General features: G+C 42.7%; 2 protein-coding genes across 2 annotated transcripts; one reads left to right on the top strand and one right to left on the bottom strand.

The window, feature by feature from the left end:
- The first annotated feature begins 10,794 nt into the window (after window positions 1–10,794).
- LOC5571899 (protein crooked neck) lies at window positions 10,795–13,133 on the top strand. The gene is made up of 2 exons (XM_001653765.2): window positions 10,795–10,957; window positions 11,017–13,133. Exons 1-2 carry the CDS (start codon window positions 10,922–10,924, stop codon window positions 13,054–13,056), a joined length of 2,076 nt encoding a protein of 691 aa, XP_001653815.1. The 5' UTR covers window positions 10,795–10,921; the 3' UTR covers window positions 13,057–13,133.
- A 214-nt stretch (window positions 13,134–13,347) lies between these two features.
- LOC5571897 (N-alpha-acetyltransferase 20) lies at window positions 13,348–14,172 on the bottom strand. Its single transcript, XM_001653764.2, has 2 exons — window positions 13,999–14,172; window positions 13,348–13,922 (listed from the first exon to the last, which is right to left on the bottom strand). Exons 1-2 carry the CDS (start codon window positions 14,049–14,051, stop codon window positions 13,454–13,456), a joined length of 522 nt encoding a protein of 173 aa, XP_001653814.1. The 5' UTR covers window positions 14,052–14,172; the 3' UTR covers window positions 13,348–13,453.
- Window positions 14,173–14,734: the final 562 nt, after the last annotated feature.

Raw genomic sequence — 14,734 nt, 5'->3', positions numbered from 1 at the left:
GACCAATACACTGTTGGAGTATGCAATGGTTGTGCCTCGTAAGTAAAGCGGCAACACTGATGTGTAGAGAATGGCGAATGACGCATGCGCCGGCAGGGCAGTCGGCGAGCGCGCCAAATAGCAAAGGAAGAAAGGAGAATGAAAGTTTGCCATTCATCCGTAATGTGATGTTCGATCCGTTCAGACGTGTGTTTATTAAAGCTTTCTCGTTGCGTACAGTAGTCAAGTTGTAGTTGTTTTCTTTCCTACCGAAATCCTGGTTCCGCGTTCCGCTTCGGTGACCCTGTTCTGCGTTGTGGTGTGTCCACCTCTGCCCAACAGGTTATGGGCCCAGCAGTGCCGAAGGGAAGGTTCTGGATTGCATAGGAAAAAGGTTCCGAGAGAGCGAAAGTGATCACGCCGTGTGTGAGTGTGTGTGAGTTGTTTTTCTCCGCAGTGGTGTTTTTGTGTGGACAAAATGGCGGATGTGAACAAGTTTGCGTTTGCCAGATTAAATAATCATAATTGGCAAATATGGAAGTTCCGGATGGAGATGCTCCTGACCAGGGACGAGCTGTGGTATGTGATCGGTGATGCGAGGCCGGCTGTAGTGACCGATCAGTGGACGAAAGACGACCGGAAAGCTCGTGCCACTATCGGATTGTGTATTGATGATAACCAGTTTGCACTGGTGAAGGAAGCAAACAGTGCAAAAGCGTTTTGGGATCAGTTGCGTGCTTATCACGAGAAGAACACGGTAACGTCACGTGTATCTTTGCTGAAGAAACTGTGCTCGTTAAATCTCGCGGAAGAAAGTGACCTTGAGAATCATCTGGTGGTGTTGGACGATTTGTTCGATCGTTTGACGAATGCAGGCCAACAGCTGGAGGAGTCACTGCGGATTGCGATGATCCTGCGCAGTTTGCCTGATTCGTACGGTGGTTTGGTCACGGCGTTGGAGAGTCGTGCCGATGCCGATATCACGATGCAGCTAGTGAAGTCGAAGCTGATCGAAGAGTTTGAACGTCGGAAGGAGCGTTCCGGCGAAACGTGTGAGACGAAGGCGATGAAAAGTGTTGTTGTGCGAAACGAAGTGCAAAGCGTGGGTGGACTCGGCAATAGAGCACCAGTGAGAAGATGCTACTTTTGCGACAAGCCCGGTCATTTGCGTCGCAACTGTCGATCATTTTTGCTAGCGAAGCAGGAGCTAGAACGAGAGTGTGAAGAAAAGAAGACGCCGAACGACAGAGTGCGTGTGAATCAAAATGCGAAACAAGTGAAGAACGAAAATTGTGGTGCCAGAAGTGTGTGTTTTATGGCTGGAATCGATCAGCGAAAGTGCTGGTACATTGACAGTGGAGCGAGTCGGCACATGACGGGCGACAGGAACTTTTTCAAGTCACTGAAGGAAGAAAAAGGCCCAAGCGTAATGTTGGCGAACGGTAAAGTGGTTACCGCTGCTGGTTGTGGCGAAGGTGTTGTGTACGGTGTAGACGGAAACGGAAGTAAAGTTGAAGTGAAACTAACCGACGTGTTGTACGTTCCGTCGTTGAAGAGTGGACTCGTTTCAGTGGACAGACTGACGGCAAAAGATTTTTCAGTGACATTTAAGAAGGATGGTTGCGATATTTGCGATGCATCTGGTAAGAAAGTGGTAATTGGTGAAAAGTCGGGGTCATTGTATCGGCTGAAGTTGGCGAAGGTTGAGAAGAAAGTAGAGGGCCAGCGGCCGATAATTGGCGAGAAGAAGACAACGAAGGGAAGAAGTTCACCAGTCGGTGTGGTGAGCTGGTATTCGGAAGTGAAGCCGAATACTGTCGATGAACGTGAAGAAGAATACTTCGATGCGGACACTTCAAGCGAGGAAGTGGAGCCGCTGCATGTGGCGGAGACCAACAGTGGAAGCTCGGATTCGGATGCTGATAACTGGAGGGAAGTTCGGCGATCCAGGAGGAGTAATCGTGGAGTACGACCTGGCCGGTTGGTTGATTACGTTGTTTGAAGCAGGAGGAGATCAACCCGGCAAGGAAGGCAGAGAGGATGCGGACGAGTACGAGGACAACATTGAGGAGGAGTGTTGGAGTATGCAATGGTTGTGCCTCGTAAGTAAAGCGGCAACACTGATGTGTAGAGAATGGCGAATGACGCATGCGCCGGCAGGGCAGTCGGCGAGCGCGCCAAATAGCAAAGGAAGAAAGGAGAATGGAAAGTTTGCCATTCATCCGTAATGTGATGTTCGATCCGTTCAGACGTGTGTTTATTAAAGCTTTCTCGTTGCGTACAGTAGTCAAGTTGTAGTTGTTTTCTTTCCTACCGAAATCCTGGTTCCGCGTTCCGCTTCGGTGACCCTGTTCTGCGTTGTGGTGTGTCCACCTCTGCCCAACATACACGAGTTCACTATTTGACGTTTGAGCGGTGCCGAATTATTTACGTGACCATGGCAACGAGTGAATTCGACACCGCTCAAACGTCAAATAAGTGAACTCGTACAAAGGTCCATCGGTACACACTCCAGAGTAATTCTACATATTGCGGTTCCTTGAAAAATTTCCATTCTGCGGTAGCCGCCAAGTCCTACCGCAGCTGTCAAAGTTCTACCGCAGGCTGGAAAATCATTGTATCATTGAACGAAACCAACTAATCAAAGTATGCTTGTAGAGTCCAGAGCTTTGGAAAACAGTAGTAAACAACAGTCATTAGCGTGATTTCCAAGGTATCATCGTAGCTGATCGATGATGCTTTGTGAAAATCAGTAATGTGACAGCTGCGGTAGCTTTCTGTTCAACCGTAGAACGGAAAGTTATCTCTAAAATTGCAATATCTAGCTATAAACTATGGACCGATGTGTAGTAGATAAAAGACCCATGGAAAATATAAAGTTAAATGAAAAATAATTCAAACTTGAATCAGCAGTATTTAGCGTGTTTGACATCCAACTGATCATTATAATTTGCCCGGAAGAAAGAAAAAGGCTATAGAAAAGGAGAAATGACAAACGGGAGAAATCTGGTTGTGCAAAATTAAGCGTCCTTCTCAAATTTACAGAGAGCGTGTTTGGCCGCATGAGAGAGGGTTATACTCGGGCCGAGAACGGACGACTAGGTTGCGCTGGATGAAAGATTCGGATCGATCAGTTGAACGTGAGTGAGAGTGTGATGGGAAAACGAACGATGGGTCGAGGCCGTCGAGACCGAACTGAGGGTTCGGTTCGATGAATGAAAAGGTTGAATGCGAAAAAGAGCGGGGAGATATTTCGGGGCGTTTGGCTTCGGGTAGATAGCAGCGTGAGTGAGAGTGGGTGATGGGGAACGAACGATGGGTCGAGGCTGGACTGATGGTTCGGTTCGACGAATGAAAAGGTTGAAGGCGAAAGAGATGGGGGAATATTTCGGGACGTTTGGCTTCGAGAAAAATAGCGGAGGTCTCTCGGAAGAAGCAACGAAGCGAACCGACCCGAAGCGGCTTCTGACTGATTTGGGAATAGGTTCGTCGTCGCGGTGACGATACGGGTTTTCCATTCTGTTGACGAACGTTATAGCAGTTGGACGCGTTATTTTGTTAGTAAAACTTGGCTTCAGAGTCCAAGTTGTATTCCCGATTAGTTTAACCGGCGATTTCGGAGTAGTTCGCGACGAAAATGAGAAAATGTTACGACAATGGCGTGGTGTACGCTCCCTTTTAGTAAAAGCGGTCTAGTACGGCGGTAAATTTGAACAAAAAAAGAAATTAAGAACGAATAGTGTGAGGTAAACAAAATGGTGGTCAATCGTCTAAGCCCAAGCCACGTGGAGTGATGCAATTCTACTGGTGAGTATATGATGGCAGAATCATTAATAGTGCGTGTATGATATTGAGAAAGTGACGAAAGTTGAATTCAATGTATGTTGCAAAGAATTGATTCTGACGTTGTACAACGAGGAATTTAAATATACGCATGAGAGTTTAGTAATCGATTCAGTGCTAGAAAATGGTCGTCGCTTTTATGTAGCAGAGGATTGCAAAGGGCAAGGCACCGTATGAGATTAAGTCGTTATTGCGACTAATAAGAGTGTCTGAATAGTTAACAACCGTCTTTGGAATGAGTTTTTTCTTAATTTACAATTTTGGATAGAAGAGCGAGAGGTCTCCAAGAAAAAAAATGAAGCGAGAGGTCTTCAAGATGAAAGTAGTAATTCTGGAGCGAGAGGTCTCCTAAGCCGAATTTTGTTGGATTCCAGAGCGAGAGGTCTCTGAGAAGAATGAAATTAAACGAAAACCTAAAACAAAAGGAATGGAGCGAGAGGCCTCCTAGAAAATTGCTATCGTATAGCTGAATTTACAAGCCTCCTTCGGATTATGTTGATCAACCGATTCGTTGATAATCTACTCATCAATAGAAATGGACGCTTGCCACATCCATTTTTGACTGAGTGGATTTTCTATGGAATCGCTGATTTCGATGGATTTAATTTGGAGTGGATTTGAATTGAAGTTGGTTTGGATTGGATTTGAATTGGATTTGAATTGGATTTGGATTGGATTTGGATTGGATTTGGATTGGATTGGATTTGGATAGGATTTCGATGAATTTGGATTTGGATTGGATTTCGAATGGATCATGTTGATTAACCGATTCGTTGATAATCTACTCATCAATTGAAATGGACGCTTGCCACTTCCATTTTGACTGAGTGGATTTTCAATGGAATCACTGATTTCGATGGATTGAATTTGGGTTGAATTTGGATTAGATTCGGATTGAATTTAGATTGGATTTTGATTGTATTTAGATTGCTGGATAACTAGAGTGAAAAGCCTTTGGGTTATGTTGATGAACCGATTCGTTAATAATCTACTAATCAATAGAAATGGACGCTTGCCACATCCATTTCTGACTGAGTGGATTTAAATGGAATCGCTGATTTCGATGGATTTAATTTGGATTGGATTTGAATTAAAGTTGGTTTGGATTTGGATTTAAATGGATTTGAATTGGATTTGGATTGGATTTCGATTGTAAATGGATTTGGATTGGATTTGGATTGGATTTCGATTGTATTTCGATTGTATTTGGATTTAGATTTGGATTAAATTTGGATTGGATTTGGATTGGATTCGGATTGTATTTGGATTGGATTTCCATGGGATTTGGATTTGATTTCGATGAATTTGGATTTGGATTGGATTTCGAATGGATCATGTTGATGAACCGATTCGTTGATAATCTACTCATCAATAGAAATGGACGCTTGCCACATCCATTTTTGACTGAGTGGATTTTCTATGGAATCGCTGATATTGATGGATTGAATTTGGATTGAAGTTGGTTTGGATTGGATTTGAATTTGATTGGATTTGAATTTGATTGGATTTGGATTGGATTTGGATTGGATTTGGATTGGATATGGATTGGATTTGGATTGGATTGGATTTGGATTGGATTTGGATTGGATTTGGATTGGATTTGGATTGGATTTGGATTGGATTTGGATTGGATTTGGATTGGATTTGGATTGGATTTGGATTGGATTTGGATTGGATTTGGATTGGATTTGGATTGGATTTGGATTGGATTTGGATTGGATTTGGATTGGATTTGGATTGGATTTGGATTGGATTTGGATTGGATTTGGATTGCTGGATAGCTGGAGTAAAAAGCCTTTTTTGGATTGTGTTGATGAACCGATTCGTTGATAATCTCATCTCATCTCATCTCAGAAAAATACGCTTCCCACATACATATTTTACGGAGTGGATTTTCAATGGAATCGCTAATTTGGATTGGATTGCGATTGGATTTAGATTTGGATTGGATTTGATTTGCATTGGGTTTGGATTGGATTGGATTTGGATTGGAATTGGATTGGATTTGGATTGGATTTGGATTAGATTTGGATTCGATTTGGATTGGATTGGGATTGGATTTGGATTAGATTCGGATTGAATTTGGATTGGATTTCGATTGTATTTAGATTGCTGGATAACTGGAGTGAAAAGCCTTTGGATTATGTTGATAAACCGATTCGTTGATAATCTACTAATCAATAGAAATGGACGCTTGCTACATCCATTTTGACTGAGTGGATTTCAATGGAATCGCTGATTTCGATGGATTTAATTTGGATTGGATTTGAATTAAAGTTGGTTTGGATTTGGATTTAAATGGATTTGAATTGGATTTGGATTGGATTTCGATTGTATTGGGATTTGGATTGGATATGTACTGGATTTGGATTGGTTTTGGATTGGATTTCGATTGGATTTTGATTGCTGGATAGCTGGAGTGAAAAGCCTCTTTTGGATTATGTTGATGAACCGATTCGTTTATAATCTCATCTCAGAAAAATACGCTTCCCACATAAAATTTTGACTGAGTGGATTTTCCATGGAATTGCTAATTTGGATTGGATTTAGATTTGGATTGGATTTGAATTGGATTTGATTTGCATTGGGTTTGGATTGGATTTGGATTGGATTCGGATTGAATTTGGATTGGATTTCTATTGTATTTAGATTGCTGGATAGCTGGAGTGAAAAGCCTTTGGATTATGTTGATGAACCGATTCGTTGATAATCTACTCTTCACTAGAAGTGAATTTTCAATGGAATCGCTGATTTCGATGAATTGAATTTGGATTGGATTTGAATTAAAGCTGGTTTGGATTTGGATTGGATTTGGATTTAAATCGATTTGGATTTAAATGGATTTGAATTGGATTCGGATTGGAATTCGATTGTAAATGGATTTGGTTTGGATTTGGATTGGATTTGCATTGGATTTGGATTGGATTGGATTTGAATTGGATTTGGATTGGTTTTGGATTGGATTTGAATTGGATTTGGATTGGTTTCGGATTGGATTTGGATTGCTGGATAGCTGGAGTGGAAAGCCTCTTTTGGATTATGTTGATGAACCAATTAATAGACCAACAAGACGCAATGATAACTTCGTGTATGGAATTTACCAGTAATTCTATAAGCAAGTCTTACAAACACCTGTAAAAAGTTGATTAGTACACTAAGGTTCACTTTGGAATTATATAATTGATCAAACAAGATAGAGTAAAGCTTATAGTACAGTAGAGGGATATTGTAGTAGATAAAAGACCCATGGAAAATATGAAGTTAAATGAAAAATAATTCAAACTTGAATCAGCAGTATTTAGCGTGTTTGACATCCAACTGATCATTATAATTTGCCCGGAAGAAAGAAAAAGGCTATAGAAAAGGAGAAATGACAAACGGGAGAAATCTGGTTGTGCAAAATTAAGCGTCCTTCTCAAATTTACAGAGAGCGTGTTTGGCCGCATGAGAGAGGGTTATACTCGGGCCGAGAACGGACGACTAGGTTGCGCTGGATGAAAGATTCGGATCGATCAGTTGAACGTGAGTGAGAGTGTGATGGGAAAACGAACGATGGGTCGAGGCCGTCGAGGCCGAACTGAGGGTTCGGTTCGATGAATGAAAAGGTTGAATGCGAAAAAGAGCGGGGAGATATTTCGGGGCGTTTGGCTTCGGGTAGATAGCAGCGTGAGTGAGAGTGGGTGATGGGGAACGAACGATGGGTCGAGGCTGGACTGATGGTTCGGTTCGACGAATGAAAAGGTTGAAGGCGAAAGAGATGGGGGAATATTTCGGGACGTTTGGCTTCGAGAAAAATAGCGGAGGTCTCTCGGAAGAAGCAACGAAGCGAACCGACCCGAAGCGGCTTCTGACTGATTTGGGAATAGGTTCGTCGTCGCGGTGACGATACGGGTTTTCCATTCTGTTGACGAACGTTATAGCAGTTGGACGCGTTATTTTGTTAGTAAAACTTGGCTTCAGAGTCCAAGTTGTATTCCCGATTAGTTTAACCGGCGATTTCGGAGTAGTTCGCGACGAAAATGAGAATATGTTACGACACGATGCACGTGTTCATTCATTTGACGTTTGAGCGGTGCCAAATTCACTGGTTACTATAGGCCTTTTCATGTGACAGATCCGTCTATGCATTTGTTTACATCAGTGGAGGACCGGTGCTAACACGGGCCTGTCATTTTCATAGAAGAAATGTCAAAGTGCTTCCCGATCAGCTGATTTGAGACGTCATTTGAATAGGCCTATGGCCACATAAATAACACGGCACCGCTCAAACGTCAAATAATGAACTCGTGCATTGATCCATAGGGTGGTCCATATTCGATAGGGTGGAAACACATTGATCGATCTTGTAGAATGTTTTCAGTGTAACGAGCACCCCCAACTAACGGACCTCCAACGAACGAATCCCCACTGTATTGTTATTGTATTGTATTTTTTATCCGGGTGGTTACCCACACGCAGAAATAAAAGCATTCTAAATAGCTTAATTGTCATACTAAACCCCTATTCGATCTATTCACCCCTAGTAAGGCATTTATTATCAAAATACATTGCTAGTATAAACGGCGTTTATCAAATCAAATGCATATTGTGCAATTATCTGCTTGATGCTTAAAAGCCTTTTATATTCAATTGAGCATAAAACCTATTTTCAATCTCAAACAAAATGAAATCTAAATGAAAACAAACAAGAAGAAACTTGTTTCTTTATTTCACACTTTAACATCTCATGTAAATAAAATCATTTATTCGTGTGATGCTCGCCATGCGTCATTTCGTTTTCCTTAAATTTTACTGGGGTTGGAGCTACTGTCTTCGTTATCTTGCACCGAAGCCGGCACTGGATAATTTCACGACGAATACCATTTCGATCCTGATTTTCTGCGTCCTGCATAATGTACCGGGAATGATACAATTCTCTGAAAAGTTAGCCCAACAGCCTACTCGATCCATACACGCAGCGAACTGGACTATCGAATTTCATACATTTTGCCTTATGAAAGGTGGAACGGTTATTGCAATACGAACGCTTTATGTATCGTTTTAGCATCACTCCACATCAAGGCGTCGATAGGCGCGTGGTGTACGCTCGGGCCTATCGATCGCAAGGTTCGTGGTTCGATTCCAGGTTGCCACGAAATCGTTTTTTGTTTTCAAATTCTGGTTTCATAAGGCAAATTTATGAATTTCAATCCGATTTCTTGTGGCGAATTTTCATAAGGGGTTCCTATGTTTATCGATAGTCCATTTGCCTGAGTGTACGTTGAAATTAATTTTCTTGAATCTCCCGGTCAGCTCCACCTCCTGCAGAGCTGTTGGTAGAATAAACAGTTTGATGTATGGAGTATTCATTAAAATAATATAATGAATGGAATGAATCAGATTAACTCACCTTTAACATAGCTGTAGATCTAAATTTCCAATCCCGAAATTCATCAAAAACTTATTTGATTTTCTGGGAGCTGCCGTTGAACTTGGCGCTAACAGTGAAGTAAACTCACTAAGTTCCAAGAGTAACATTTGCACCAAAAAGTTCAATTAGAAATATATTTTTTAGATATGCATTGTGAAGTATACTATTATGATTTCCAATGATTATAAATATAAAATATCATGAATGTAATAAAGAATACCCTACTTAGTATTTTCATTTCTAACCGTGCAATGCGTTTTCTACACGCAAAAAAATTGTGCGGTAAAAACTACCATTTTAGGGGGTTAACTTAAGCGCTCGCACTAGCAATTTTCAGCAGACCGGAAATGCGCTTGATTTTACCATGTCTGTAGTCAAAATCGAGTTGATGAAAATAACTTCTGTCAAATGTACCAGTAATGCGGCGGGATGTACCATAAACATAGTAATTTGTTCTGAAATTCCATGGTAGTTTCAAGAATGGGCGTAGTCAGCTACACGGTTAAATAATTAAATACTAAAAATCTTAAAAGTCATACTAAAACGATATTCGATCTATTCACTCCATGGGGTGCATATCTTCAGTGTAAGCATTCCAAAGTATAAATCGCATTTATTAATCGTAATGCATATTATTCTTTAATTTTTATACTGCGGTATGTTTTTGTTTACTTTCAACATTTCAAAGAAAAAATATGAAATCAATCAAAGTCAATCAAATGAAACGAAGTAATGAATGTTATTTATTTGGAATAATAACTTGATCATGTTATAATCTGTAACAATGTCATACTTTGCGGAGCGCTTTGGAAGCCACGGTTATCCTACGTATTATAGCGAAACCTGCTGCTGGAATCGCCAACCTCCTACGATCTTCTCGATTGTTTCTGGTTGATTCAAAAGGCAATTCTCGGGTCGCTTACATTCTCCTGCAGGAACGAATGCAACGAATGAGCTGTCGGGTAGCTGGGAAAACGAAAAATAGGCCTTTGGAATGGAGTTGATTGGAACGGTGCTAGATGCGCGTTATTTTGGAACTTACCATTTGTCCGCACATGAGGAGTCTAAAGTTCTCCTTTTTGCTGCAAATGGAATTTTCATTCCGTAAGTACATGCTGATTGTGCACAAAATCAACAATTCTTCAACTTATAACTACAACTACCTACTCAAAAGAAACACCAAACACCAAAAGTTAAAACTCGTGAATTTGAAGACATTTGAAAATTGTTTCTCGCCGAGAACGAAGCGAACCACATTTGAAGCAGACAAAAATAACCAAGACCCAAGTGTAACATCAGTCAACGTAAATGCACCACCACATATAATTTACGAAAATTCATGGGAAAGTATAAAAGAATATGATTTGCAAGGATTAAAAATCACATATGTGGTGGAAGTCATATATATCACACTAACTAGTATTTTCATGTTTCTCCGTGTACAATAGTAGTTTTTACCACAGAATTTTTTCCGTGTAGCTCCGGTATAAATGATTTCCGTGTCAGACTATTTTTGCGTGTACGTTGCCCCCTCTTTCGCCACCCATGCCTGTCCAACTGTCATCCTCCTGCAAGTTTGTTTTGTTTTGAAATCGTTTCGTCGTCTTATGGTCGATGCTCGTTTTTGCGATTTTACGCGTATTTCAATTTTGAGCAGGAAAAAAAGCCACATTTCAATCCGATTCCGCCATGGAAAAGCCCCAGAAAATGCCCAAGGTGGCCAAGGTAAGAAAATTGCTTGAAAGGTTAACGATTAGCAATTGTAATAACTTCCAATTTTTTAGGTCAAAAACAAAGCCCCGGCGGAGGTGCAAATCACCGCCGAACAGCTGCTGCGCGAAGCCAAGGAACGAGACCTGGAAATCCTTCCGCCGCCGCCGAAGCAGAAAATCTCCGATGCCGCCGAGTTGGCCGATTACCAGCAACGGAAGCGCAAAACGTTTGAAGATAACCTGCGCAAGAACAGAATGGTGGTGAGCAACTGGATCAAATACGCCCAATGGGAGGAATCGCAGAAGGAGATCCAGAGGGCGAGGTCGATTTGGGAGCGGGCGATCGACAATGAGCACCGGAACATTACGATATGGCTGAAGTACGCGGAGATGGAGATGAAAAACCGGCAGGTGAACCACGCGAGGAATTTGTGGGACCGAGCCGTGACGGTTATGCCCCGGACGAATCAGTTCTGGTACAAGTACACCTACATGGAGGAGATGCTGGAGAATGTGGCCGGGGCGCGGCAGGTTTTCGAACGGTGGATGGAGTGGCAACCGGAGGAACAAGCCTGGCAAACGTACATCAATTTCGAGCTGCGGTATAAGGAAATCGACAGGGCTAGGCAGATTTACGAGCGTTTTGTGATGGTCCATCCGGAAATCAAGAACTGGATCAAGTATGCTCGATTCGAGGAGGCCCACGGATTCATCAACGGAGCTCGATCTGTTTACGAACGGGCCATCGAGTTCTTTGGGGATGACAACGCAGATGAACGGCTGTTCATCGCATTTGCAAAGTTCGAGGAAGGTCAGAAAGAACACGATCGAGTCCGGGTGATCTACAAGTACGCATTGGACCATCTGCCGAAGGAACGGACGGCAGATCTTTACAAGGCGTACACGATTCACGAGAAGAAGTACGGCGATAGATCGGGGATAGAAGACGTCATCGTTTCCAAACGAAAGTTTCAATACGAACAGGAAGTAGCCGAGAATCCCACAAACTACGACGCCTGGTTCGATTATCTCAGACTTGTTGAAAACGAGACGAACCAGGAAGTGATCCGGGAAACTTACGAACGGGCCATTGCTAACGTCCCCCCAGCGAAGGATAAAAACCTCTGGCGGCGATACATCTACCTGTGGATCAATTACGCCTTGTACGAAGAACTGGAAACGGAAGATCTCGAAAGGACTCGCCAGATCTACAAAACCTGCCTGGAACTCATCCCTCATAAAGTGTTCACATTCAGCAAAATTTGGTTACTCTACGCTCAGTTCGAGATCCGCTGTAAGAATCTACAAGTAGCCAGGAAAACGCTCGGAATGGCAATCGGTATGTGTCCTCGGGATAAACTGTTCCGCGGATACATCGATCTAGAAATCCAACTCCGAGAGTTCGATCGCTGTCGAATTCTGTACGAAAAATTCCTGGAATTCGGTCCGGAAAATTGCATCACCTGGATGAAGTTCGCCGAGCTGGAATCCCTACTGGGCGACATGGACCGTGCTCGGGCGATTTACGAGCTAGCCATTCAGCAACCGCGTTTGGACATGCCGGAACTGCTTTGGAAGAGTTACATCGACTTTGAGGTGCAGCAGGGAGAGTTCGACCTGGCCAGACAACTGTACGAGCGTCTTCTGGAGCGAACGACCCACGTGAAAGTTTGGATCTCGTTTGCCAAGTTTGAAATGGCGGCGGAGAACGAAGACAACGTCAATGTGCAACTTTCGCGGCGGGTTTACGAGCGAGCCAACGACAGTTTGAAGAACGCAGTCGAAAAGGAAACCCGTGTGTTGATCCTGGAAGCGTGGCGTGACTTTGAAAAAGAACACGGCGACGAGGAAAGTTTGAGGAAGGTGATGGCCAAGATGCCACGAAAGGTCAAGAAGCGACAGAAGATCATCTCCGAGAGCGGTGTGGAAGAGGGCTGGGAAGAGGTGTTCGATTTCATCTTCCCAGAGGATGAAATGGCGAGACCGAACTTGAAACTGCTCGCTGCTGCCAAGAGCTGGAAGAAACAGAAAGACGTACCCGTTGCGCCTGCTGCTGGGGCGAATGAGAGTGAGAGCGCCGATGCTGCGGAAGAAGAACCCTCAGAAGATTAGTCGTTGCATGTAGATATTAGAATAATAAAATCATAAGTATTTGATAATTCCATGTTTTGGGTGTCCTACGTTAGGCAGATGGGCTTTTTCTGCGAGTGGCGTGAGGTGAGAATTGTCGGTGTCGTATAGCGAGGTGAATGAAGTGACTCGCCGTTTAAATCAAATGGAGAGTCACTTCCACTTCACTCGAGTCGAGAATTGTCACCTCGCTATACGACACCGACAATTCTCACCTCACGCCACTCGTAGAATAAGCCCAAATAAAACATAAGAATTCGATAGAAATAGATATTAAATTTTGATAATGACATGTTTTACTTATGATGTATTCGAAATGTACAATTTTTGCTTACAATTGTAATTTTCACAATTGATATTCTCCCCCACCTCATTACTATCAGTCCACTTCGTCCGGGCGCACGGGATGCGTCAACGGAATCACCGACTTCCGGTGGACATCCCTCGAGCAAGCCTTCCTCATATCGTACGCGTCCTCATCCGGATCGCCCACGTAATACTCCAGCACCGTCCGATACACGATGTAGCCCAGTTTGGTGTACATGTCGATGGCCACCTTGTTGCTAACCCGCACGAACAGATCCACAAAGTAACATCGCTTCTTCTCCGAGACGTCCTCCAGGAAGTTCATCAAAGTGGCGGCCAGTCCCAGACGGCGATAATCCGGCGAAACGGTCAATGCGGTTACGTGGCCGTGCCAGTTTTCCCCGTGGCCGGCTGCCTTTCCCATGATGTAGCCCATGATTTCACCGCTCGGCGATTCGGCAACCTGGAAATACTCCGGCCAATGGGCCAAGTACTGCATGTAGAATGCCAGGCAGTAGGTTTCAGTCAGAGGATCCAGATTCCTAAAATGGTAAAGTAATCGATTATTGATGAGTTAAACCAACCAAAGGTACATCGCCTAAACAATGGAATACTTACACTTTGTTGAATTTGAACATATCGTTGCAAGTGAAGGGCCGTAATGTGGTCATTTTGACGAATTTTAATGGGATTTTTCTCTAGAACTTGAAAATGCTTTCCAGTGTGACTGCAAACCTCGCAAACCTGGAACTGCCTCAGCTCGCCGATCAAAAACAACTAAAACGTCGCATCGCAAGAAGCTGTCTGATTTTGACAGATGATGTGCGATGTTTTTTCGTCTCGAATGTGTCATCATTTGCCAATGAGTTACAGTACAGGTGAAGAAGACCATGATTTGCATATGTATTGGTAACCAAAAAAGCGGTGACGTCACTATTTGGTTGCAAGCACGAGTAGATATGGGATATTTGAAACAAATTGAATGTAACATAAAAAATTGTGGTGCATACCATGAAATTAAATCAAACTAGATGATTTTTGATTATTGTATTTATCGTTGGACTATTTCAACACAATAGACACAAAAATATTCAAAATAATCATATATTTAATTGAGGTTTGCCTAGCACGAAATAGGGTATTCCATCTGTATAAATAACTAATGTATGACGCCGTAAAAACTATTAGTAACCAAGTGTGTAGCTTGTTGTTTCTGAGCAGATGAATAGATTAACACGTTATTAAACAACACTGTGGTGAAACAATGCTCAGAAACAATAAGGTACATACTTGGTTGTCATTGGCTGGATTATATATCTTGCTTACGTTTAATCAGCGTTCGTAGTGTGTTCAG

This window comes from Aedes aegypti, chromosome 3 (genome assembly GCF_002204515.2).
Source record: "Aedes aegypti strain LVP_AGWG chromosome 3, AaegL5.0 Primary Assembly, whole genome shotgun sequence".
Lineage (NCBI taxonomy): Eukaryota > Metazoa > Arthropoda > Insecta > Diptera > Culicidae > Aedes > Aedes aegypti.
Note: the sequence above shows the minus strand (reverse complement) of the source record. Positions and strands in the feature narration are given on the sequence as shown.

Excerpts from the sequence above, each read along its gene's own strand:
- LOC5571899 (XM_001653765.2), top strand. The coding sequence starts at position 10,922 with ATGGAAAAGCCCCAGAAAATGCCCAAGGTGGCCAAG. Across the intron at positions 10,958-11,016 it reads AAATGCCCAAGGTGGCCAAG|GTCAAAAACAAAGCCCCGGC; the intron begins GTAAGAAAATTG and ends CCAATTTTTTAG.
- LOC5571897 (XM_001653764.2), bottom strand. The coding sequence starts at position 14,051 with ATGACCACATTACGGCCCTTCACTTGCAACGATATGTTCAAATTCAAC. Across the intron at positions 13,923-13,998 it reads ATGTTCAAATTCAACAAAGT|GAATCTGGATCCTCTGACTG; the intron begins GTAAGTATTCCA and ends TTACCATTTTAG.